The sequence below is a fragment of the Symsagittifera roscoffensis genome, chromosome 1 (assembly GCF_963678635.1).
Source record: "Symsagittifera roscoffensis chromosome 1, txSymRosc1.1, whole genome shotgun sequence".
Lineage (NCBI taxonomy): Eukaryota > Metazoa > Xenacoelomorpha > Acoela > Convolutidae > Symsagittifera > Symsagittifera roscoffensis.
The window spans coordinates 11,058,151-11,083,559 of record NC_087062.1 but is presented as its reverse complement, the minus strand read 5'-3'; the positions used below and the strand labels follow the sequence as shown (position 1 = coordinate 11,083,559).

At 33.5% G+C, this 25,409-nt stretch overlaps 1 protein-coding gene and 1 non-coding gene across 5 annotated transcripts in view; both read left to right on the top strand.

Moving 5' to 3' along the window:
• LOC134857250 (uncharacterized) overlaps positions 1-25,409 on the top strand; it is a 67,667-nt gene that overhangs the window by 6,291 nt on the left and 35,967 nt on the right. For 2 of the 4 annotated variants that reach the window (XM_063873630.1, XM_063873629.1), the window contains exons 7-15: positions 10,419-10,566; positions 10,824-11,010; positions 15,429-15,626; positions 16,073-16,286; positions 16,402-16,608; positions 19,886-19,906; positions 20,390-20,413; positions 23,391-23,529; positions 24,612-24,811. In XM_063873630.1, coding sequence (XP_063729700.1) covers positions 10,419-10,566; positions 10,824-11,010; positions 15,429-15,626; positions 16,073-16,286; positions 16,402-16,608; positions 19,886-19,906; positions 20,390-20,413; positions 23,391-23,529; positions 24,612-24,811 — 1,338 coding nt within the window. The remainder of the gene's footprint in view (positions 1-10,418; positions 10,567-10,823; positions 11,011-15,428; positions 15,627-16,072; positions 16,287-16,401; positions 16,609-19,885; positions 19,907-20,389; positions 20,414-23,390; positions 23,530-24,611; positions 24,812-25,409) is intronic. The other 2 variants (XM_063873631.1, XM_063873633.1) reach the window with 2 other exon arrangements.
• Positions 649-763, top strand: LOC134857345 (U5 spliceosomal RNA). Its single transcript, XR_010164903.1, has one exon. It is a non-coding gene; the product is annotated as a U5 spliceosomal RNA (small nuclear RNA).

The following is a 25,409-nucleotide window of genomic DNA, read 5'->3' as shown; positions in this document are numbered from 1 at the left end:
CTCCCTCCTTTTACAAAGAGGGTATCGTGTTATAGAGCTCCGGTTCAATATAACTCGCTAAAAATCCCACAGAAACTTGTCAGACTTTTCCGAAGTTCCTCTGCGTCTGATGCGCTTGTGACCTATTGTAATTGTGAGGTATTATGGGGTTCCTTGTTGACTATTATTCCATAGCATCCTTAATGTAGTAGTGAGACCAAGTTAACATCCTTGGAGAATTTAACTATTGGGGACAAAGATTTTAGCTTGGTCTAGCTATAGAGGAGGAAGGGGGGAGGTTAACTTAAGAGGGTGGGTTAACTTGATCTTAGTGGTGTTCTGAAAACATCTGATCTCGAAATGCGACAGTTCTTGCGCTAAACGTTTTGAGCTGCGGAGTTTTTTAATTGTTTGAAATATGTCAACGTGAAATTTGACAAATAAATGCGTCAGATTATCTGTAAATTATTCAAATTGAAATATCTTTTCGTCCTATTAGAGTTTCATTGATGTTTTCTTTTAAGTATATCTTAACACCGTGATGTAAAAGAAAATTAGAAACAAAAATTATTTTTAATTTTTCAAAAGTAAAATTTGAAAAGACCAGTTGTTGTGTTTTTGTATTTTCAAAAAATATTTATTTCACATTAATGTGAATTTCTTTACAAATCACTCTAGACTCCGATCCTAATCGTGAAATTCTTTCGCCTTTTACTAAAGAATTCCGGGCTTGGGGTCAACTTGAGTTTAGACTCTTTTTCCGAACCCACTGAAAATGGTGGGTTTTCTCAATTTGAAGACTTAGTGATCAGTATTATTACACACACACAGCACATTAGTTCGTGGAAAATGTTCTGCTTGAATTGCTGTTCCCACATTGGCAAAACTAAGATTGCAATCGATTATAATTGCTTTTTGTACAGATTTTATACTAGTAAAAAAATCGATTGTATGTAAACCAATTAGGATCAAGTTAACATTTGTATATCATGTATTTGATCCTTGAACAATTTGTATATTCTTAACTGTTCGATTCTTTCTTTATATGGAAGGGGGGAGATAAATAGTTAACAAGATCCGGCACTAAAATGGATAATAAAGGGATTTTATACAGTTCGGTATACTGTTCGAAATAAAAAAATGATTGGAAGAATAGTTAACAAGATCCGGCACTAAAATGGATAATAAAGGGATTTTATACAGTTCGGTATACTGTTCGAAATAAAAAAAATGATTGGAAGAATAGTTAACAAGATCCGGCACTAAAATGGATAATAAAGGGATTTTATACAGTTCGGTATACTGTTCGAAATAAAAAAATGATTGGAAGAATAGTTAACAAGATCCGGCACTAAAATGGATAATAAAGGGATTTTATACAGTTCGGTATACTGTTCGAAATAAAAAAAATGATTGGAAGAATAGTTAACAAGATCCGGCACTAAAATGGATAATAAAGGGATTTTATACAGTTCGGTATACCGTTCGAAATAAAAAAATGATTGGAAGAATAGTTAACAAGATCCGGCACTAAAATGGATAATAAAGGGATTTTATACAATTCGGTATACCGTTCGAAATAAAAAAAATGATTGGAAGAATAGTTAACAAGATCCGGCACTAAAATGGATAATAAAGGGATTTTATACAGTTCGGTATACCGTTCGAAATAAAAAAAATGATTGGAAGAATAGTTAACAAGATCCGGCACTAAAATGGATAATAAAGGGATTTTATACAGTTCGGTATACCGTTCGAAATAAAAAAAATGATTGGAAGAATAGTTAACAAGATCCGGCACTAAAATGGATAATAAAGGGATTTTATACAGTTCGGTATACCGTTCGAAATAAAAAAAAAGATTGGAAGAATAGTTAACAAGATCCGGCACTAAAATGGATAATAAAGGGATTTTATACAGTTCGGTATACCGTTCGAAATAAAAAAAATGATTGGAAGAATAGTTAACAAGATCCGGCACTAAAATGGATAATAAAGGGATTTTATACAGTTCGGTATACCGTTCGAAATAAAAAAAATGATTGGAAGAATAGTTAACAAGATCCGGCACTAAAATGGATAATAAAGGGATTTTATACAGTTCGGTATACCGTTCGAAATAAAAAAAATGATTGGAAGAATAGTTAACAAGATCCGGCACTAAAATGGATAATAAAGGGATTTTATACAGTTCGGTATACCGTTCGAAATAAAAAAAATGATTGGAAGAATAGTTAACAAGATCCGGCACTAAAATGGATAATAAAGGGATTTTATACAGTTCGGTATACCGTTCGAAATAAAAAAAATGATTGGAAGAATAGTTAACAAGATCCGGCACTAAAATGGATAATAAAGGGATTTTATACAGTACGGTATACCGTTCGAAATAAAAAAATGATTGGAAGAATAGTTAACAAGATCCGGCACTAAAATGGATAATAAAGGGATTTTATACAGTTCGGTATACTGTTCGAAATAAAAAAAATGATTGGAAGAATAGTTAACAAGATCCGGCACTAAAATGGATAATAAAGGGATTTTATACAGTACGGTATACCGTTCGAAATAAAAAAATGATTGGAAGAATAGTTAACAAGATCCGGCACTAAAATGGATAATAAAGGGATTTTATACAGTTCGGTATACTGTTCGAAATAAAAAAAATGATTGGAAGAATAGTTAACAAGATCCGGCACTAAAATGGATAATAAAGGGATTTTATACAATTCGGTATACCGTTCGAAATAAAAAAATGATTGGAAGAATAGTTAACAAGATCCGGCACTAAAATGGATAATAAAGGGATTTTATACAGTTCGGTATACCGTTCGAAATAAAAAAAATGATTGGAAGAATAGTTAACAAGATCCGGCACTAAAATGGATAATAAAGGGATTTTATACAATTCGGTATACCGTTCGAAATAAAAAAAATGATTGGAAGAATAGTTAACAAGATCCGGCACTAAAATGGATAATAAAGGGATTTTATACAGTACGGTATACCGTTCGAAATAAAAAAATGATTGGAAGAATAGTTAACAAGATCCGGCACTAAAATGGATAATAAAGGGATTTTATACAGTTCGGTATACTGTTCGAAATAAAAAAAATGATTGGAAGAATAGTTAACAAGATCCGGCACTAAAATGGATAATAAAGGGATTTTATACAGTTCGGTATACCGTTCGAAATAAAAAAAAATGATTGGAAGAATAGTTAACAAGATCCGGCACTAAAATGGATAATAAAGGGATTTTATACAGTTCGGTATACTGTTCGAAATAAAAAAAATGATTGGAAGAATAGTTAACAAGATCCGGCACTAAAATGGATAATAAAGGGATTTTATACAGTTCGGTATACTGTTCGAAATAAAAAAAATGATTGGAAGAATAGTTAACAAGATCCGGCACTAAAATGGATAATAAAGGGATTTTATACAGTTCGGTATACTGTTCGAAATAAAAAAATGATTGGAAGAATAGTTAACAAGATCCGGCACTAAAATGGATAATAAAGGGATTTTATACAGTTCGGTATACTGTTCGAAATAAAAAAAATGATTGGAAGAATAGTTAACAAGATCCGGCACTAAAATGGATAATAAAGGGATTTTATACAGTACGGTATACCGTTCGAAATAAAAAAATGATTGGAAGAATAGTTAACAAGATCCGGCACTAAAATGGATAATAAAGGGATTTTATACAGTTCGGTATACTGTTCGAAATAAAAAAAATGATTGGAAGAATAGTTAACAAGATCCGGCACTAAAATGGATAATAAAGGGATTTTATACAATTCGGTATACCGTTCGAAATAAAAAAATGATTGGAAGAATAGTTAACAAGATCCGGCACTAAAATGGATAATAAAGGGATTTTATACAATTCGGTATACCGTTCGAAATAAAAAAAATGATTGGAAGAATAGTTAACAAGATCCGGCACTAAAATGGATAATAAAGGGATTTTATACAGTTCGGTATACCGTTCGAAATAAAAAAAATGATTGGAAGAATAGTTAACAAGATCCGGCACTAAAATGGATAATAAAGGGATTTTTTACAATTCGGTATACCGTTCGAAATAAAAAAATGATTGGAAGAATAGTTAACAAGATCCGGCACTAAAATGGATAATAAAGGGATTTTATACAATTCGGTATACCGTTCGAAATAAAAAAAATGATTGGAAGAATAGTTAACAAGATCCGGCACTAAAATGGATAATAAAGGGATTTTATACAGTACGGTATACCGTTCGAAATAAAAAAAATGATTGGAAGAATAGTTAACAAGATCCGGCACTAAAATGGATAATAAAGGGATTTTATACAATTCGGTATACCATTCGAAATAAAAAAAATGATTGGAAGAATAGTTAACAAGATCCGGCACTAAAATGGATAATAAAGGGATTTTATACAGTACGGTATACCGTTCGAAATAAAAAAAATGATTGGAAGAATAGTTAACAAGATCCGGCACTAAAATGGATAATAAAGGGATTTTATACAATTCGGTATACCGTTCGAAATAAAAAAAATGATTGGAAGAATAGTTAACAAGATCCGGCACTAAAATGGATAATAAAGGGATTTTATACAGTACGGTATACCGTTCGAAATAAAAAAAATGATTGGAAGAATAGTTAACAAGATCCGGCACTAAAATGGATAATAAAGGGATTTTATACAATTCGGTATACCGTTCGAAATAAAAAAAATGATTGGAAGAATAGTTAACAAGATCCGGCACTAAAATGGATAATAAAGGGATTTTATACATTTCGGTATACCGTTCGAAATAAAAAAAATGATTGGAAGAATAGTTAACAAGATCCGGCACTAAAATGGATAATAAAGGGATTTTATACAATTCGGTATACCGTTCGAAATAAAAAAATGATTGGAAGAATAGTTAACAAGATCCGGCACTAAAATGGATAATAAAGGGATTTTATACAATTCGGTATACCGTTCGAAATAAAAAAAATGATTGGAAGAATAGTTAACAAGATCCGGCACTAAAATGGATAATAAAGGGATTTTATACAGTACGGCATACCGTTCGAAATAAAAAAAATGATTGGAAGAATAGTTAACAAGATCCGACACTAAAATGGATAATAAAGGGATTTTATACAATTCGGTATACCGTTCGAAATAAAAAAATGATTGGAAGAATAGTTAACAAGATCCGGCACTAAAATGGATAATAAAGGGATTTTATACAATTCGGTATACCGTTCGAAATAAAAAAAATGATTGGAAGAATAGTTAACAAGATCCGGCACTAAAATGGATAATAAAGGGATTTTATACAGTTTGGTATACCGTTCGAAATAAAAAAAATGATTGGAAGAATAGTTAACAAGATCCGGCACTAAAATGGATAATAAAGGGATTTTATACAATTCGGTATACCGTTCGAAATAAAAAAAATGATTGGAAGAATAGTTAACAAGATCCGGCACTAAAATGGATAATAAAGGGATTTTATACAGTACGGTATACCGTTCGAAATAAAAAAAATGATTGGAAGAATAGTTAACAAGATCCGGCACTAAAATGGATAATAAAGGGATTTTATACAATTCGGTATACCGTTCGAAATAAAAAAAATGATTGGAAGAATAGTTAACAAGATCCGGCACTAAAATGGATAATAAAGGGATTTTATACAGTACGGTATACCGTTCGAAATAAAAAAAATGATTGGAAGAATAGTTAACAAGATCCGGCACTAAAATGGATAATAAAGGGATTTTATACAATTCGGTATACCGTTCGAAATAAAAAAAATGATTGGAAGAATAGTTAACAAGATCCGGCACTAAAATGGATAATAAAGGGATTTTATACAGTACGGTATACCGTTCGAAATAAAAAAAATGATTGGAAGAATAGTTAACAAGATCCGGCACTAAAATGGATAATAAAGGGATTTTATACAATTCGGTATACCGTTCGAAATAAAAAAAATGATTGGAAGAATAGTTAACAAGATCCGGCACTAAAATGGATAATAAAGGGATTTTATACAGTTCGGTATACCGTTCGAAATAAAAAAAATGATTGGAAGAATAGTTAACAAGATCCGGCACTAAAATGGATAATAAAGGGATTTTATACAGTTCGGTATACCGTTCGAAATAAAAAAAATGATTGGAAGAATAGTTAACAAGATCCGGCACTAAAATGGATAATAAAGGGATTTTATACAATTCGGTATACCGTTCGAAATAAAAAAAATGATTGGAAGAATAGTTAACAAGATCCGGCACTAAAATGGATAATAAAGGGATTTTATACAATTCGGTATACCGTTCGAAATAAAAAAAATGATTGGAAGAATAGTTAACAAGATCCGGCACTAAAATGGATAATAAAGGGATTTTATACAGTTCGGTATACCGTTCGAAATAAAAAAAATGATTGGAAGAATAGTTAACAAGATCCGGCACTAAAATGGATAATAAAGGGATTTTATACAGTTCGGTATACCGTTCGAAATAAAAAAAATGATTGGAAGAATAGTTAACAAGATCCGGCACTAAAATGGATAATAAAGGGATTTTATACAGTACGGTATACCGTTCGAAATAAAAAAAATGATTGGAAGAATAGTTAACAAGATCCGGCACTAAAATGGATAATAAAGGGATTTTATACAGTTCGGTATACCGTTCGAAATAAAAAAAATGATTGGAAGAATAGTTAACAAGATCCGGCACTAAAATGGATAATAAAGGGATTTTATACAATTCGGTATACCGTTCGAAATAAAAAAAATGATTGGAAGAATAGTTAACAAGATCCGGCACTAAAATGGATAATAAAGGGATTTTATACAGTTCGGTATACCGTTCGAAATAAAAAAAATGATTGGAAGAATAGTTAACAAGATCCGGCACTAAAATGGATAATAAAGGGATTTTATACAATTCGGTATACCGTTCGAAATAAAAAAAATGATTGGAAGAATAGTTAACAAGATCCGGCACTAAAATGGATAATAAAGGGATTTTATACAGTTCGGTATACCGTTCGAAATAAAAAAAATGATTGGAAGAATAGTTAACAAGATCCGGCACTAAAATGGATAATAAAGGGATTTTATACAGTACGGTATACCGTTCGAAATAAAAAAAATGATTGGAAGAATAGTTAACAAGATCCGGCACTAAAATGGATAATAAAGGGATTTTATACAGTTCGGTATACCGTTCGAAATAAAAAAAATGATTGGAAGAATAGTTAACAAGATCCGGCACTAAAATGGATAATAAAGGGATTTTATACAATTCGGTATACCGTTCGAAATAAAAAAAATGATTGGAAGAATAGTTAACAAGATCCGGCACTAAAATGGATAATAAAGGGATTTTATACAGTTCGGTATACCGTTCGAAATAAAAAAAATGATTGGAAGAATAGTTAACAAGATCCGGCACTAAAATGGATAATAAAGGGATTTTATACAGTTCGGTATACCGTTCGAAATAAAAAAAATGATTGGAAGAATAGTTAACAAGATCCGGCACTAAAATGGATAATAAAGGGATTTTATACAGTACGGTATACCGTTCGAAATAAAAAAAATGATTGGAAGAATAGTTAACAAGATCCGGCACTAAAATGGATAATAAAGGGATTTTATACAGTTCGGTATACCGTTCGAAATAAAAAAAATGATTGGAAGAATAGTTAACAAGATCCGGCACTAAAATGGATAATAAAGGGATTTTATACAATTCGGTATACCGTTCGAAATAAAAAAAATGATTGGAAGAATAGTTAACAAGATCCGGCACTAAAATGGATAATAAAGGGATTTTATACAGTTCGGTATACCGTTCGAAATAAAAAAAATGATTGGAAGAATAGTTAACAAGATCCGGCACTAAAATGGATAATAAAGGGATTTTATACAATTCGGTATACCGTTCGAAATAAAAAAAATGATTGGAAGAATAGTTAACAAGATCCGGCACTAAAATGGATAATAAAGGGATTTTATACAGTTCGGTATACCGTTCGAAATAAAAAAAATGATTGGAAGAATAGTTAACAAGATCCGGCACTAAAATGGATAATAAAGGGATTTTATACAGTACGGTATACCGTTCGAAATAAAAAAAATGATTGGAAGAATAGTTAACAAGATCCGGCACTAAAATGGATAATAAAGGGATTTTATACAGTTCGGTATACCGTTCGAAATAAAAAAAATGATTGGAAGAATAGTTAACAAGATCCGGCACTAAAATGGATAATAAAGGGATTTTATACAATTCGGTATACCGTTCGAAATAAAAAAAATGATTGGAAGAATAGTTAACAAGATCCGGCACTAAAATGGATAATAAAGGGATTTTATACAGTTCGGTATACCGTTCGAAATAAAAAAAATGATTGGAAGAATAGTTAACAAGATCCGGCACTAAAATGGATAATAAAGGGATTTTATACAGTACGGTATACCGTTCGAAATAAAAAAAATGATTGGAAGAATAGTTAACAAGATCCGGCACTAAAATGGATAATAAAGGGATTTTATACAGTACGGTATACCGTTCGAAATAAAAAAAATGATTGGAAGAATAGTTAACAAGATCCGGCACTAAAATGGATAATAAAGGGATTTTATACAGTTCGGTATACCGTTCGAAATAAAAAAAATGATTGGAAGAATAGTTAACAAGATCCGGCACTAAAATGGATAATAAAGGGATTTTATACAATTCGGTATACCGTTCGAAATAAAAAAAATGATTGGAAGAATAGTTAACAAGATCCGGCACTAAAATGGATAATAAAGGGATTTTATACAGTTCGGTATACCGTTCGAAATAAAAAAAATGATTGGAAGAATAGTTAACAAGATCCGGCACTAAAATGGATAATAAAGGGATTTTATACAGTACGGTATACCGTTCGAAATAAAAAAAATGATTGGAAGAATAGTTAACAAGATCCGGCACTAAAATGGATAATAAAGGGATTTTATACAGTTCGGTATACCGTTCGAAATAAAAAAAATGATTGGAAGAATAGTTAACAAGATCCGGCACTAAAATGGATAATAAAGGGATTTTATACAGTACGGTATACCGTTCGAAATAAAAAAAATGATTGGAAGAATAGTTAACAAGATCCGGCACTAAAATGGATAATAAAGGGATTTTATACAGTACGGTATACCGTTCGAAATAAAAAAAATGATTGGAAGAATAGTTAACAAGATCCGGCACTAAAATGGATAATAAAGGGATTTTATACAGTTCGGTATACCGTTCGAAATAAAAAAAATGATTGGAAGAATAGTTAACAAGATCCGGCACTAAAATGGATAATAAAGGGATTTTATACAGTACGGTATACCGTTCGAAATAAAAAAAATGATTGGAAGAATAGTTAACAAGATCCGGCACTAAAATGGATAATAAAGGGATTTTATACAGTACGGTATACCGTTCGAAATAAAAAAAATGATTGGAAGAATAGTTAACAAGATCCGGCACTAAAATGGATAATAAAGGGATTTTATACAGTTCGGTATACCGTTCGAAATAAAAAAAATGATTGGAAGAATAGTTAACAAGATCCGGCACTAAAATGGATAATAAAGGGATTTTATACAGTACGGTATACCGTTCGAAATAAAAAAAATGATTGGAAGAATAGTTAACAAGATCCGGCACTAAAATGGATAATAAAGGGATTTTATACAGTACGGTATACCGTTCGAAATAAAAAAAATGATTGGAAGAATAGTTAACAAGATCCGGCACTAAAATGGATAATAAAGGGATTTTATACAGTTCGGTATACCGTTCGAAATAAAAAAAATGATTGGAAGAATAGTTAACAAGATCCGGCACTAAAATGGATAATAAAGGGATTTTATACAGTACGGTATACCGTTCGAAATAAAAAAAATGATTGGAAGAATAGTTAACAAGATCCGGCACTAAAATGGATAATAAAGGGATTTTATACAGTACGGTATACCGTTCGAAATAAAAAAAATGATTGGAAGAATAGTTAACAAGATCCGGCACTAAAATGGATAATAAAGGGATTTTATACAGTTCGGTATACCGTTCGAAATAAAAAAAATGATTGGAAGAATAGTTAACAAGATCCGGCACTAAAATGGATAATAAAGGGATTTTATACAGTTCGGTATACCGTTCGAAATAAAAAAAATGATTGGAAGAATAGTTAACAAGATCCGGCACTAAAATGGATAATAAAGGGATTTTATACAGTTCGGTATACCGTTCGAAATAAAAAAAATGATTGGAAGAATAGTTAACAAGATCCGGCACTAAAATGGATAATAAAGGGATTTTATACAGTTCGGTATACCGTTCGAAATAAAAAAAAATGATTGGAAGAGGAGTCTTTTACCGTTGACTTTTTCAGACTCGCTGCATGAAGTGCGAGTAAAGGTGTTGTCAAGTCACAGCAGTGGTGACAGTGACTTCTCGGATCCGATTCTCGTCCGAGTTCCCGAGAGGCCAGAGACACCCAAATTAGAACTGATGCCTATTGAGGATGTCGGAAAAGTCCAGTGAGATATAATTCTTGAACTCGTCTATTCAAAAGTGCAATTTTCAAATCAATGAATATTTATTTTTTTGATATGGTAAGACCGAAAAATGCTACTTGACGGCTTAAAATCCTTCTGTCATCTTGGCGACATAGACAAGGAAACTATCAAGGTAGATCCGTGAAACTTTTATCTTAACAATAGTTTCAATGTTTTCTATTCAGGAACTTCAACATTTTGAGCGTTCTTTCTTTGTACTTTTTCCCGTCATTTTTCAGAATAAGATGGACGGTGGGTAGCTGTGAGCAGAAGACCGAGCGAGTCAACTGGTGCAGCATCTTCCTCGGCCTCGGCAACAACAAGGCATTCTTGTTCCACAAAGTGGCCGTCACAAACTCACAAGAAGACATGTTCTACACTTTCCAGGATCTAAATTTAGGCGAGCATTACCGTTGTTATGTACAGGTGAGATAAATTCTTATTTCCTGATTATTGTTCGTATTTCTTTAACCCCCCCCCCCCCCCCCAAGATACCTAGAAATGAATTGCCCCTCCCTATAAAAAAAACTCAATGAATCAGCCTACATTAAGTTTTACCTAGTAACAAAGCTTCCCCTTTTGCAAAAGGGGTCAATAGTTAAAAAGATCCAAATGTTCTTTCTCTTTTGTTCAAAGTTGATGGTATCACAAAAAACTGGCGTTTAAGTTTTTTGTTTAAAAACGTAAGTTGAATATTAAAAGTTCCGCTTAACAGTGCCGAAAACTCTTGAATTCAGTTTCTGAGCCTTTGCCCATTTTACCTCAATTCTTTACTGGTCGAAAGTTCGATGTGTCAACGCTTCAATGCGTCAACGAAAATATTCTGCTGCAAAGCTTGAAGAAAACTTTTTCAGCGTAGTTTTAAAATTTAAACAAGACTGCTCGTATCAGGGCGAAGCCCTGAATGTTCCGATGCCTTTTAAGATTTATGGAGCAGTAATAACATTAAAAAATTAAATGTAATAAAATTAAAAAAAAATTTTTTTTTTAATTTGAAATTTTTTATGAAAATCATCCCCCCACACGCCATTTAAAGTACAAAAAGATAGATTTAGCTCCTTGTAACCAATCAATTATGGCAAATAAGCTTCTTTTAACCAATTTGGAACGATTTTAAGACGGATTAACTCTCCGCTTACGCGTTAATAGCGCGAAATATATCGCGCGTTAATTGTCCCAAATTGGCCAAAATGGTAATCTTTAAACCCCATAACTTTACGAAAAATGATCACAGGTGAAATATCTTTTCAAATTTGAGCTCAGGACAACAATACCTTTCGAATGATATTAAAAAATTCCGTCAAAAATGGCTAGTTAAAAAGTCGAAATTTGTCTGAAGAAAAAAAAACCCCACCCCGAGCACAAATATTCCGTTACTTTCGTATTGAAACTCGGAACAATAATGGTTTGTTTTCTCTCGTTTTCATTTTCTGGGTGGCGAATTCCTTAAAATTTGACAGCTCATAAAATACGCATGAACGAAAAATCATTCATGCGCACACGTGCCGACTACAAGCAGTACGCCGTCAATCTCGGTTACATCGGTATTGCTTTGGATTCCATGGATATTCTTGCTGGATTCCATCAAATCTGCACCGATTTCCTTAGATCTTTGAAACAAGAAATTGAATCACACATGGTATATAAGTTGAAATTTGGCTAGCGATGAAAAATCTGGACTTCAAAGACATTATGGTTTCTAGAGACAACTACTTAACCATGCTTGTTTTGGATTTCACTGACAGTTGCGCTTTGTCAATCGAAGGGAAGTCGATAAAATGTCGGTAGATTCTAAAATTTTCCAGTGGATTCCGCAGTTGAGCTAGCGCAAGTTCATTCATATTCAAAAACTGATTTTTGAAGCTCCTATGACAAAATGCGGAATCTTGTGATAAACTGACAAATCCAACGACGAAATGCAGAAATAAAAGAAACATTAAAAAAACAAATAGGAGGAAAAGAATTGTAGAATCTACTGAAAATTATCAGATGACATCCAAAACAACAAAAAAGTCGGATTTTTGTGTATACAACAAGTGTCTGTGGTCTTCCGCTACAAGCGCCAACAAGACTGCTCGTATATCAGGGCAAAGCCCTTAATGTTCTGACTGTCCCTTTATTCGTATCGAAAAGTTTTTGGGAAAAGAAAATTATGAAAATCTACAAAATTTGGACAATAAATGTGAAATTTAAGAGTCGTACGAAAATGATATGACCAATCTGACTAGCTAGCCTCAATTCAATTTGGAACTATTTTGTTGTGCGGGATAACTTGCCACTCACAAATAATTCGCGTTACGCTCTCAGGAATATAAATAGTCCAGAACATGGCCAATTTGGCAATTTTCAAACCCCCCCCCCCCAAGAATTTTACAAAAAACAATTGGAGGTAAAATATCTTTTTTCATTTGAACTGCGGAAGTCGATATCTTCTATCGGCTTTTTAAAAATGTTTGTTGAAAACTTTTATTTCGATCGGCGAAATTTGACTGAATAAAAAAAAACCACACCGAGCAAAAGTATTCCGTTTTCTTCGAAAGTCGGAACAATAAAACAGAGCACTGCGGAGCCAGCACCGAGCACACATGGATCATAATCGATTATTTTGTCACAATATGCTCAGTATCTATAAAATTGCAAAATAATCGATAATAATGGATCCTAATATTTTTTCATGTCAATATAATCTATTATAATTGATTATAATCCATTAAAAATGCAATATAATCCTATCAGTTTTTATGCCAAAATAATTCACTATAATCCATCAAAATGGATTTTTTCGAGAAATTAATCATGCAATTAACAAAATTTTCAAAGTTATTTCAAAGTTTCTGTTTAGTGCAATTGCTACGTATTACGTTTCATAAAATGTTACATTTCTCTTTCAAATTTTTATTTTTTTTGTCTCGCGTTTTTCAATTCATATCAGTTTACTCCCCCCCCCCCCTAATTTTACCCTCCCTCCCGTTTACCCCCCCCCCCACCACTCTCTACTATTTTACCACAACCGCCATTCGCCCCCTTATGGTTGAACATGGGAGGATAATATATTGGTAGAATTTGGGGGAGTGTGTTAATAATTGACACCCCCTCTATTTCCCCCCCTCTCCCGAGTCGTCCCCAGTTTACCCAGAACCCCTCCTGGTTCAGTCTCTCATCCCCAAGTTTGTCCCCAAGACTTGGCATACATTTTGCAAATTTTCTGCTAAATTTGCATAAATTTCTGCAAAAATCGACATAAGTTCGTAAAATAAAGTGAATTAGAATCAATTATAATGGATTATAATGGATTTTCATTTCAAAATTAATCGATTATAATGGATTCTTTTGGCAAAAAGAATCGATTCCCTTGCCAAAAATAACGGATTATAAAAATAATTGATTATAATGGCAATATAATCGATTTCGCGGTCTGAATTTTACATCTTTAATGGATTATAATGGATTATTCCTGTCTCGGGAAACCATTTTAATCGATCAGATTCCACGGGCGCTCGGTGCGGGAGCGAATCGCAAAGCAAAGCAAGCGTCGCTGCTTGCAAGGCCGTTCTTTTTGACAATTATGCGTTTTAGTCTATCTAAATTGAACTGTAGACGACTCAAAGCATTTTCATGTGTGGATGCTTGAATATTACTGTTCAGCAGACTATCAAATTTTACTTGGTTTCGATTGAAACGAATTCAAGCATTTTCATGTGTGAGTTTTAGAATAATACTGCTCAGGCTATCAAATTTTACCTGACTTTCGATTGAAACTAATTCAACTTATAAGACGAGTTTTGTAATTCTACTTAAGTTTTTTTGACGCATTTTTACTATTGAGTCTGAAAAATATTGCCATTTTGAGGTCAAAGTTAAAAACATGCTATTCCTGCGGCAATTTTTTTTTTTTTTTTGCGGTTTGGAGAATGCCAATCGACCGAAATTTCCAATTTTCTCTATTTCCAATAGTCTGTGATGTAGGCTGCGAGTGAAGTGCAGTCTGTATTTAGACAACCGCGTATTCAGACATTTTATTAACCAATCAGAATTGAGCCAAGCAAGAAATCAATTTCATATATTCCTTGTCTCGATTCTGATTGGTTAATACAGTGTCTGAATACGCGGTTGTCTAAATACTGCTACGTAACCGCTGCCAGTGTATCCGGTTTGAAAATCATTGCATATTGAGTTGTGACAATTGATGCAATTATTGCCGTGGTAGAAGCAACACTGAGTTTTGACATTCACTGCTCTTGATTTTTTTTGAGAGAGAAGGCTTTGGCCCCTTTTACTTAAGCGGCCTAAAATATTATAAACAGCACCGCATCAATAATAAATCTCAAAAACCTAATATTATTGAACCAATTTTTTTCAATAAAGCAGCAAAGCGAGCAATTTATTTCTGCTGCTAGAATGTTTCTAGAATTATACTTTTGGGCCGCTCAAAAAAAAGACGTCCATTTTAAATTTTTTTTGGAATTTTTTAAAATGATTTTTGTAGCAAAAATTAAATCCAATATGTTAAAGAGCAATTGGACCATTCATGTCTTCCGTAGCATTTTTTTGTTTTAAATAAAAATTCATGGCTCTCTGAAGATGAAATTTTACTTTGTATTAAGTAGGCGATTTTTACTTTTTAAGTTCAGCCAATTTGAGTTAATTACGTGCTCACTTACCTGGGATGTGTAAAAATAACTTTGATCAACTTTTTTTTGGCACGATTGAACTTTTTGGCACAAGTACACAATCAAATATATACAGATTCTGCTAAAACAGAATTAATAAAAAATGATTTTGCATTTTTTTTGAGACTGCATCAGAAACTTCAATTAGATATGATTAGTTTGAGTTGTTTAAAGACTCACGTGGGCACGAATGAGGTGTCCAAAACTGGATCTTTCGGAGTGTGTGAGATCATCAGCGAGGAGAGCAATTCCGTCAAGTTTTCCCCCTGTGCTCCCCCCATCCCAGGCACCCTCACCATTAAGTGCCTCTACGAGGGGGGATTCCAGATGCAGTGGGAGGACCCCATAGAGTTCGGAGATGCGAAAGTGATGGTTTGTTAAAGAACAATTTTTTTTATTGACAGGATTTTTTTTTTTTTTTTTTTCTGTTTTTTTTTTCTCATTCTGAAAAATTAGAAAGGATTTTTATGCTTTATTTGTAAATGTTATTTTAATTCTATAAATACTATTTAAAATACAATTTCAAATGCTTTATCTGAGATTTTTATCCAGCATTTTTCAATTTCAATGAAATTTAACCATTTTTTTTGTAAATTGACCTTAAAGTGTGTATAAACCAGGACTATTCTCTGACTAAACGACCGAATGTGCAGAAATTTGAGTCTTTCCCATTATAGTCCCCCGCCTGCCTAGTAACAGCAAAATTATAGCCACCAAAAATTGAATGGGAGGGGGTCTGGAAATAGAATTGGGAAAAGCCCGAAAATTTGAAACCAATCAACTCCTTTTAAGCTGCCTAAAACTGCTTCTTTTTCCAGGGCTACCAGTTGATCAAGGACGGTGAGCCGCACGGTCCAGTGCTGTCACCCGAAAGTAGAACTGGCTGCATAGACGAAGCAGTGCCTGGCTCTTTCTACAGAGTGCAGTTGGTGGCTCTGTGTGACCACCTCATCTGTAAGAAGCCATTTGTGATCGAAGGCTACACTACTTCGCAGTACTTCATGAAGATCGCTTCTGGATCAAAACTGGAAAGTTAGCATTCATTTTTATAAGCTAGTTGCATCAAGTAAAATTGATGTTTTCAATCTAACGAACATACAAAGTTTTGTAACCATTTTGATTTTAAAATGTATTTTATTGTTTTTAGCCGCCGAGCAGCGCAAACTACAGAGCCTGTTTGCTCAGACGAAAAAAATACGCCAGAGCACTCAAGCGATCCAGGGCTATGAAGGTTGTCTGCCAGGGTACAGCATAGTGGTGCCATACAGGGGACTAGTTCATGGACCATCAAACATAGTGGTGAAGGACATACAGGGTTCAAGTGCCACAGTACAGTGGTCACTATGGTCTGTGGGTAGGGACATTAAATATTTTGCCTGTTTTTTTGAATGGATTTACATTGGAATCCATTTTTTTGAACAATTAGGTTTGATGCTGGCCTGCACCAACTATAGTCGTTGTTGCTGTTTTGTTATTTTTTTGCTTTCAGGTTAAAATTTGATTAAAAATGCTTTTTCGAACGCAGAGAATTTTTTCATTATGTGTGAATACTTCCCCCAACAAGCAATTGTAAAATAATATACAAAAAAGTTCAAACATTTTGAGCTTTTACACTCAGCTTGAGTAGAGCTTCGCATTTTTTTTGCGCTTCTCTCGTTTTACACACAAGTAGTACCAATTTTTTGAAACAATACAGGGAAAATAAATAATCTTTAAGGATAAATAATCTACAGGGAAAATAAATAATTTGAATAATCTTATTCTGTTTTCAACTAAGCAAACCAACAATTATTCTCTTATAATTTTTATTGTCTACCCTACAATTACTGCAGATGTATGAAGTAGTTTGTGAAAAGTTTGTGAAAAGTTTCTGAAAAGTTTGTGAAAAGTTTCTGAAAAGTTTTCGTCAGATGTCTTTACTTTAAGGCATTACTTTAAGACATCTGATTTTAGCTCACTGAATCTAAAATTTTTCTAAAACCGCCCTTGGCGCCAATATGTATAAATCAGTTTGGTTCATTGCTTACGCTGCGCGTAGGGGCGGATATAGTGGGGAAGGAGCGGGGAATGGGCATACCAAAAACTTTAGTCAATCGAGCAAAATTTATAGTCAAAATAGGGTGTTTATATTGCTATGGGATCACTCGAAAAATCCATTTGGTCGACCTAAAATGAAGGTCGAGAAATTTTTCGGAATGTTTTTGAAAATCAGCCTCCCCATTTTTATCGAATCTTAAATCCGCGTCTGGTATCGCGTTACAAAATTTAAGAGTTTTTTTTGAAATATCTATCACAAACAGGCCAAACTCACAATTAGCAAACCCCCATAACTGTACAAAAGAGGTTCTCAGATGATTACGTAGAATTTGTAATTTTTGAGATCTAATCATCAATATAATTCAGACTGTACAAATTTTTTGTTTTAAAAAAACATGAAATTTATGCAGGAAAGAATATCCCGGTCTCAAATATTTGTCATTTTCTTCTTTAAAAACTGCAAAACTAGGAATTTTTTTTTAATTGTAAATATTCTACAAAAAATCAATAAACTTGAAGAAACAATTTCAAGTTTTACACAGAGTTAAAGCAGAGCTTCGCATTTTCTTGTGTTCTTCTCGCTTTACCAGAAGTATTGCCAATTTTATAATACAAAACAGGGCAAAAACTAGCAATTTTTGGTGTCAACATAGCAAACCAACAAATTTTTTTTATTTGTTTTGTCTACCCTACAATAACTAAAGATTTATGAGGTAGTTAGTGAAAAGTTCTGTAGTCAATGGTAGACTTCGGGGGGGGGGGGGGGGGGGTAAACAGACGCCCTCCCCTCAGGGATTTGACCCCCTGCTGACTCAAAGTGTCCCACTTTTTGTTACTACTTCAAGATATCTGTTTTTGGTTAATCGAAATTAAAATATTTTCTAAAAGCGCCGTTAGCGCCAATACATAGTCATTTTAACGGCAGAGCGTACCCTCAGAAAAAAAAACGATTTTGACGTCAAATTTTACCAATAACTGGATAAAAACGCTTTTTGACCTGTTTTTTTTCGCTTTGTTTTGGCGCAGAACATATGGCTGAAATAAGGTCTTTCTGGTGATTTTTTAGAGCTCAGAAAATCAGTTTGCTTAACCTAAAAAATTAGGTCGACAAATAAATTTTCGAAAAGTTTTTGAAAACCCTCCCCCCCCCCCCCGAGAAAATTCTCGATCCTCCCCTGGAATCGCGTTGAGAAAATTAGAAGTTTTCTAAAATAACTATTCCAAACAGGCCAATTTAACGATTTGCAAGCACCCATATTTTTGCAAAAGCGGTTTTCGGATGATTACATAACCTTTGTAAATTTTGAGCTCTAACCATCAATATATTTGACAATGTAAAAAGTTCTTTTCGAAAATAGTTTAATGAAAACTTGAAATTTCTGCGGCAAACAACATCCCGATCACAAATAGTTTTGAAATTTGGAAAACTAGAGGTTTCTTAATTGTAAAGTAATCAAAAATAAAATTCAATAAAATTGTTCAAATAAGCTTTGCTTTTTTGCGGTACAGAACAGGCATAGCATGGCAAACTAGCCGACAGAAGATAAAACAAAACACTAGGGGGTTTTTTCAAAAAGTTCGAAACAAAACTAAATTTGCTAAAACTTTCAAATCTATTTTAAATTTTCTTGAAGAAAATGAATTTTGAGAAAAAATAAAGCAAAAAAATAACTGATTGTTAAGTTTGCATAGGAACAAAAATTTTAAGCGCTAACAAAGCAAATAAATAAATGAAAAAAAAACTGTACTTATGCCACATGCATTTTTTAAAATAGCTAAAAAGAAGGCGAGCTCAAAAAATGTCTTTGGTTGATAGAAGTGCAATCTGAAAAAATGATTTCGTGATTCTATTCAGCAAAATTTTTTACCTAGAAAAAAGCCGTAAGCGTAGAAAATTTGTTGCTTTTTTGGTGTAATATTTAACTGCAATTTTGTATTTTTCATTAACTATTTGGACAGAAATATCAAAAAAACAGAGACAGATAGTGAAATACTACTACAGTTCTGAATCATCGATGGAACAATGGTGGTCATTTGTGATATCAGAGATAGTTTACTCAACAAACTGAGCAAAACGGGCTCTTGCTTAGCTTCGAACAGCCTACCTCTGGCTTTAATCTACCATTTTTAAGTTCACATTGTAAAGTTCACTGTAGGACTTTGACAGAAATATTTTTAGAAATCTTTTTTTTTACGTTTCGGGGCTTATAAATTGCGGGAAACTAACAAACCTAGGCTGCTTCCAAGCCTAACTTTCTAACATATATCATTTATATTCGAGTTGGAAGCAGCCTTCATTTGTATTGTTGTACCCAAAGTGGAAGGACTAAAGGTCATGTGATGTATGTACTTGGTTTTTCTAGTTTGGCTCAAATCATCCCTCGTTTGGGTCAAGTTTCATCCCTCGTTCTATCAACTTATATTTCAGTGGGACTTTCCGCGGCAAATCTCAATCTCTAAATGGCTATTTAATCTGCATGTTTGCATTTTCCAAAATGTTTGAAAAGTTTACCAACTTCAAAAATTACCAACAGAGACTATTACGTAACATTTTTCCGCTTTCTTGGAAATCTCTTATCAGTTTTCATTTCCAGGGAGTTCACGTCCTAAGTGGAGTAAGTATATCACAAATAATCTACTGTTGCACTACTGTTTTGAATTTAAATGTGCGCACAAATATGTTATTTCAGCGAAAGTGAATGGTAACATCAAAGTTGAAATAGATTTTTTTTCTAAAACTGTCGAACTAAACTAACCGAAAAATGCTTATATATGTTCTTTTTACTCCAAAAGCCATTTTTTTTTCTAATTTTGAAAAAATATATATTCTTCATATTTAATATTTTTTCTCAGATTTTATTATTCTACTATATGCAATCTATATTTTTTCTCTGAATTTTTATTAGTTGATTTTTGACATTTAATGTTCCCAAAAGTATTATAAGTCAATTCCTGATTATTAATGTTGTGAGCTGAAAAAAAACGGTGTTTTAATTAGACGAATTGAATATTGAGTATTTTAATGTGTGGCTGAACAAAAAACAGTGTTTTAATTAGACGAATTGAATATCATATTTTAAATTGACTGAAATTTACAGAGCCTGACGATCCTGAACTTGAAGGTATGGTATGATTCATCATCGGTTTTATCACGAAAAAGGTCACCAATAATAAAATAACGTTGCACAGCTTGGTTTGAACTCAATTTTGTTTGCCCCGCTTCTAGGAGAACAATAATTCAACCTGATAACATCATATCATCATTCATCATCAAATAACGAGTAGAACTATGTTAGGTGTTAAGGTTTCGACCAAAAAAAAAGGAGACGAACATTGTGTTTGTGTTTTTTTCTAGCAAAATTAGGTAACACATAATATCAGATGACGTCGAATTCCGAAAGTTCCTTCTTCATACTGAGCAATTAACACTCGGGTTGATGAAAAGGTGGTAACCTTTGGATTTTTCTCATCAAAATCTTACAACTTCTCAAAGATTTAGGCTCGAAGAATGTTACAAGATAGGATTTTTTTTAAAGCGTTAAAATGTAGAAACATTTCAAACAAAAAATTTTATGTACGGAAATCGCATTAAACAGCTCGCCACATAAACTAAGCGAAGGAAGTGCATCTTGCTTTTTAGATGCAACCTGTATGCGAGTTTTCATTATTATATATCTAAACTTTTGTAAAACACGTACAAAACTATTTAAGGTGATTCAGCAAAACCTATGATTGAATGACTCCAAATTAATGTTCAAACGCTAAATATGCACCACACCATTCTAATAAATACTGCAAATCTGTAAAAGCGGTATCGAAACACATTCAAAATTATTTTTGGCTATTTTTCGAAAAAAAAATTATGTCCATTGTTTTTTTTGCGGGAAAAGTTGATATCTGAGAACTTTTCCTGCTAAAATGTTATAAAATAGTAGTTATTTTTTCAAAAACTTTAAAAGTTCCAGGTTAAGAGATTTACTGTTGGGTGGTCAACCTGGGCAGTTAAGATTGCTATCATTTCCAATGGGTTAAACAGCCAAATGTTTGTTATATTGAAGGGTATTCAAATTGAATTTTTAGTGTTTTTCAACCCCACCTGCACATAAAACTGACAAAAACAATTGTAAACCGAAAATTATTTTAAAAATCTTCTGTTTTGCAAATCTAACTGTGGTCGAAACATTGCGGCGCCAATCTCGGTTTTATAACAGAGCACAAAAGTAAGCTCGCTTGCTTTTGGTTTTATAGACACGTTTTTTGCACGCGTTAGTGGTTTTTGTGAATGGAATCCAGAGAAAGATGGCCTACACAAAATTTTGGCAAAGTAATTGTCATAGAACCCAGCGAAAAAGGCCTAAGCAATCCCGCAATGAAGTTCCCTGGATAGAAATTGACTATAAAGGATTTTCATGGTCGTCTACATAAAATTCTAAAACAATCGATTAAAATGGCCTGCAAGCGAATATATAGCAAATGAAGCAGAAATCAATTTAATCCGTTATAATGGATTATTACGGATTATAAAAGATTATAATGGATTATAATTGATTTTTAAGAGTAAGAGCTTGACTTTTCCAAAGCCTTAAAATCGAATATTCAAAACTTTGACTTTACAATTGTTAAATTGTGTTTTACATTTGGCTACAGCAAAAATATGTGAGGAGAGTGTTGGGGTAGGGGGGAGGGTTGGGGTAGGTGGAGGAAGAGGAGGTAGTTGCGGCTTAAGGGTGGGTAGTGGAGTAAGTTGGGGGGGGGGGGTTGTTAGGCTGGGAGTGTAGTTAGGGGGTAGGTGGGGTGAGGGTAGGCGGGGTGGCGTAAAGGGGTGTGGGTAGGTGCGAGGGTTTGAGGGTAGGTGCAAAAATTTGGTTTTGCATTAAATAACTAAATGTGAGTAGGTTTAGAAATCGAGTAGGCTGTGAGTAATGCAGAAAAAGTTGCAAAGTGTGCAAAAAATTTATAGAGAATATATTCTGATTGCCAGTCAATAAGCAGAATGGTCTAAGGGCAGAGAGGGTCCAAGAGCAGAAAAACTGAAAAATATCAACTTTTATAAGCTAATCGGTTACTTAATTATCAGAAATGTCAATAAAAACAATGCAACGAACATTTTATGCATAACTTGAATAATTTAATAAAGATATTTCAAAAAATTTTAATAAAAAACTTAATGAAAATATTCAATTCATGTATAATTTATTCGTTTTCTTGGTATTTTGGACCATTCTAATGATTTGCTTTATCAATTAGCCCGTATAAACCAACGTAAGTCAATTTTGCTCTGTTTTTCTGCTCTTGGACCCATTCTGCATTTGGACGATTCAGCTTATTGCTCCGCCTCCATATAATCTATCACAATCAACTATAATTCATTTAAAATCCATTAGAGTGGATGGTGATAGATTATAATCTCTTTAATTTGTTTCAAAGCTTTCTGCATACTTTGCAAATTTTTCTGCATTACTCACAGCCTACTCGATTTCTAAACCTACCCACCGCCAATAACAATGGATTATGATGATTTATAATCGATTGCTTGGTCCCAAAATGTAATTATAATTGATTATAACGCCAACATATTTGACCACAAAAATCGATTATAATCAATTATTATCCATGGAAACCAACTGCGGGATGATAAACAAATCCGTTAAGTATTTTATCATGTGTCTTTAGATTCTAATTTTACGATCGTATGAAGATTTCATTTCAAAAAAATTGGGGCGCCGTAATGAACCTTTTCTGCTACTTGCATAGCAAATATATGTTCTTGTTTAGCTGAACTCAATTATTCTATATATCATTAATGATTCATAGTTTTAGGTAAGTACAAATCATCGAGTGTTTCCGAGCTTCCATTATGAAATCCATTTAACGCATATCGGTAGTAAAATGATTTAAAAAATCAGCCATCAATATAACTCCAGTACTGAATCTTGTGATATGGCTAGAAATTTCCTTTCACTGAGAGAAACACAGGCTTAGCAATAGCAAAAAGGCCACCCAATTTTTGACTGTTTGTGATTTCGGATGTTTTGCGCATTCTCTTCAATGATTAAATTGACAATGTATCCCTATGTTTGTGCGTGTGTATGTGTGTAGCGAAGCTGCTGAAGAGTGTACACTTCAAGAAGGCGTCCCACTACAGAGTCTACTGGTGGTATGAGGGGGACGAGGAGGCATATGAAACAGACACCGAACACAACGAGGTCAGCCTCCAGTTCCTCAAACCCAATGCCAGGTCAGCTCAGCACATAACTTATTAACTTGTTAAAAACTCAATTTTGTAACCAGTTTGCAAGCATAGTGCAGAATATTTTGATCATTCTTTTCTGAACTGAACACAAAACATTGAACACAGTGGTTGATCTAGTATTTTCGAGGTAGGGGGGTGTATAATATATGAGGACGCCTTCAAAAAATTTGGGGTCGTTCGGCCGAAAATAGATGTCGTAAAATAGGACCATCGGCGAGACCAGACAAAATGGGCAATAATAAAGTCGCCTCTAACCGTTACCCATCCCGGCATTCAAAGTTTTCAAATCAAACTCGAGAAAAAATTGGTCCAAATATTTTTGCCTTTCAGAATAATTTACAGTAGTGCACTTGCAATGTGACTTCATGTTTTTTTAAGGCAATGTGGTTTTTAAACCTTCGAACTTATTTTCAACTAAACTGTTAAGGGGCATTTTTTTAAAATTTGATTAAAAACTATTAGTGAGTTCGAAGTATTTTGTGCTGCTTGCACAGCGACCGACTACTCTTTTTTCAGATTAGTGTAATGATCGAAACTCGCAAAAAAAACAAAGAAATCAAAAAGTTCAGGTAAGAGATCAATAAATGAGGCAATTAACATAGGGGAGAGGCGTTCACTTCGATATCGTCAGATCGTGTAATTGAGCCCTTGTAACCTGACGTCTAGCTGTAACCTAGAGTAGCAAAAAAAAATTTCGCTTAACAAGATAACACAGTCTGGAATGTGGGTAAATAAGAGAAACTGACAATGCTTAGACAGGCTAGATACCTTTCATAGATCCTCTGCGAATCGAAGGAAGGAACCACAACAAATGTTTAAGCTGATATGCGCCCTCTGGGCTTTAAAACTAAACTACTAATGGATGCTTTGCATTCATTATTTGAGAGTAAATAAACCAGCCGAAGTATAAACCAACCGAAAATGCGCGGAGTATATAGGCCAGCCGAAAAGTTACATCATATGAATGAATTTGCATAACTTTCGTAACTGTTACATAATTGTTATGAAACATTTACATAATTATTACATAACATCGCATTTTTATATACCACCTCATCTTTTTTCAGGTACAACTTGGCTGTGGAGGCGCGAAGAGAGGAAGAGAACGAGTTCGGCAATCTGCTGGTCAAGAGTGTTAGTGACGTCATCGCCTTCAGCACAGGAGCCCCACCCGAGAAGCCTCGTGACCCGAGAGTGGTGGGGCGCACCAGTGACAGTGTGACCATAGGCTGGACACAGCCCCTCGTAGACGGATACCAGTTGTACGGTAAGCTTTTCTAAGACTAGGAACATCTAAACACAATGAAAATCAACAGTATTCAATCAGCTAAACACAACATTGCGCGTGCCTTAGTTCATTTTTGGAGGGGAGGGGGTGATGTTATGTGAGGGGAGGGGAGGTGTCCCCTCACGAGCTTCGACCTATCACAGTTTGTAGTATCAGCATATTAGTTTCACATCACAATTTCTGGTTTTTTACAGACCGGCTTTATATTTTCTTTGAGGGTGCATTTGATTCAAGAACCAGCTTGTATATTAATTTTAAAAATTTTCAATCTTTGAATTTTTCTAAAGTTTTATAAAGATAGCGATAAAAACCACTTTCAATGCATAGCAAAACGTCATTAAAGTTATCATCAATTAATTTTGCAGTAACTCATAACAAAACAGCTCAGCTCGTATCATAGCCCAGCCTTGAATATTCCGACTGCCCTTCAAAGATAATTTATAAGGCTTAAAAAAATGAAAAAAGTTTGTTTTTGAATCTTTTCCTCTCGCGCCATTTAAAATACAGAAGGAAAAATTTTAAGAACAAACAGCCTTCCTCAACTTAATTTGTTACGAATTCTGATGCAGACAAAATC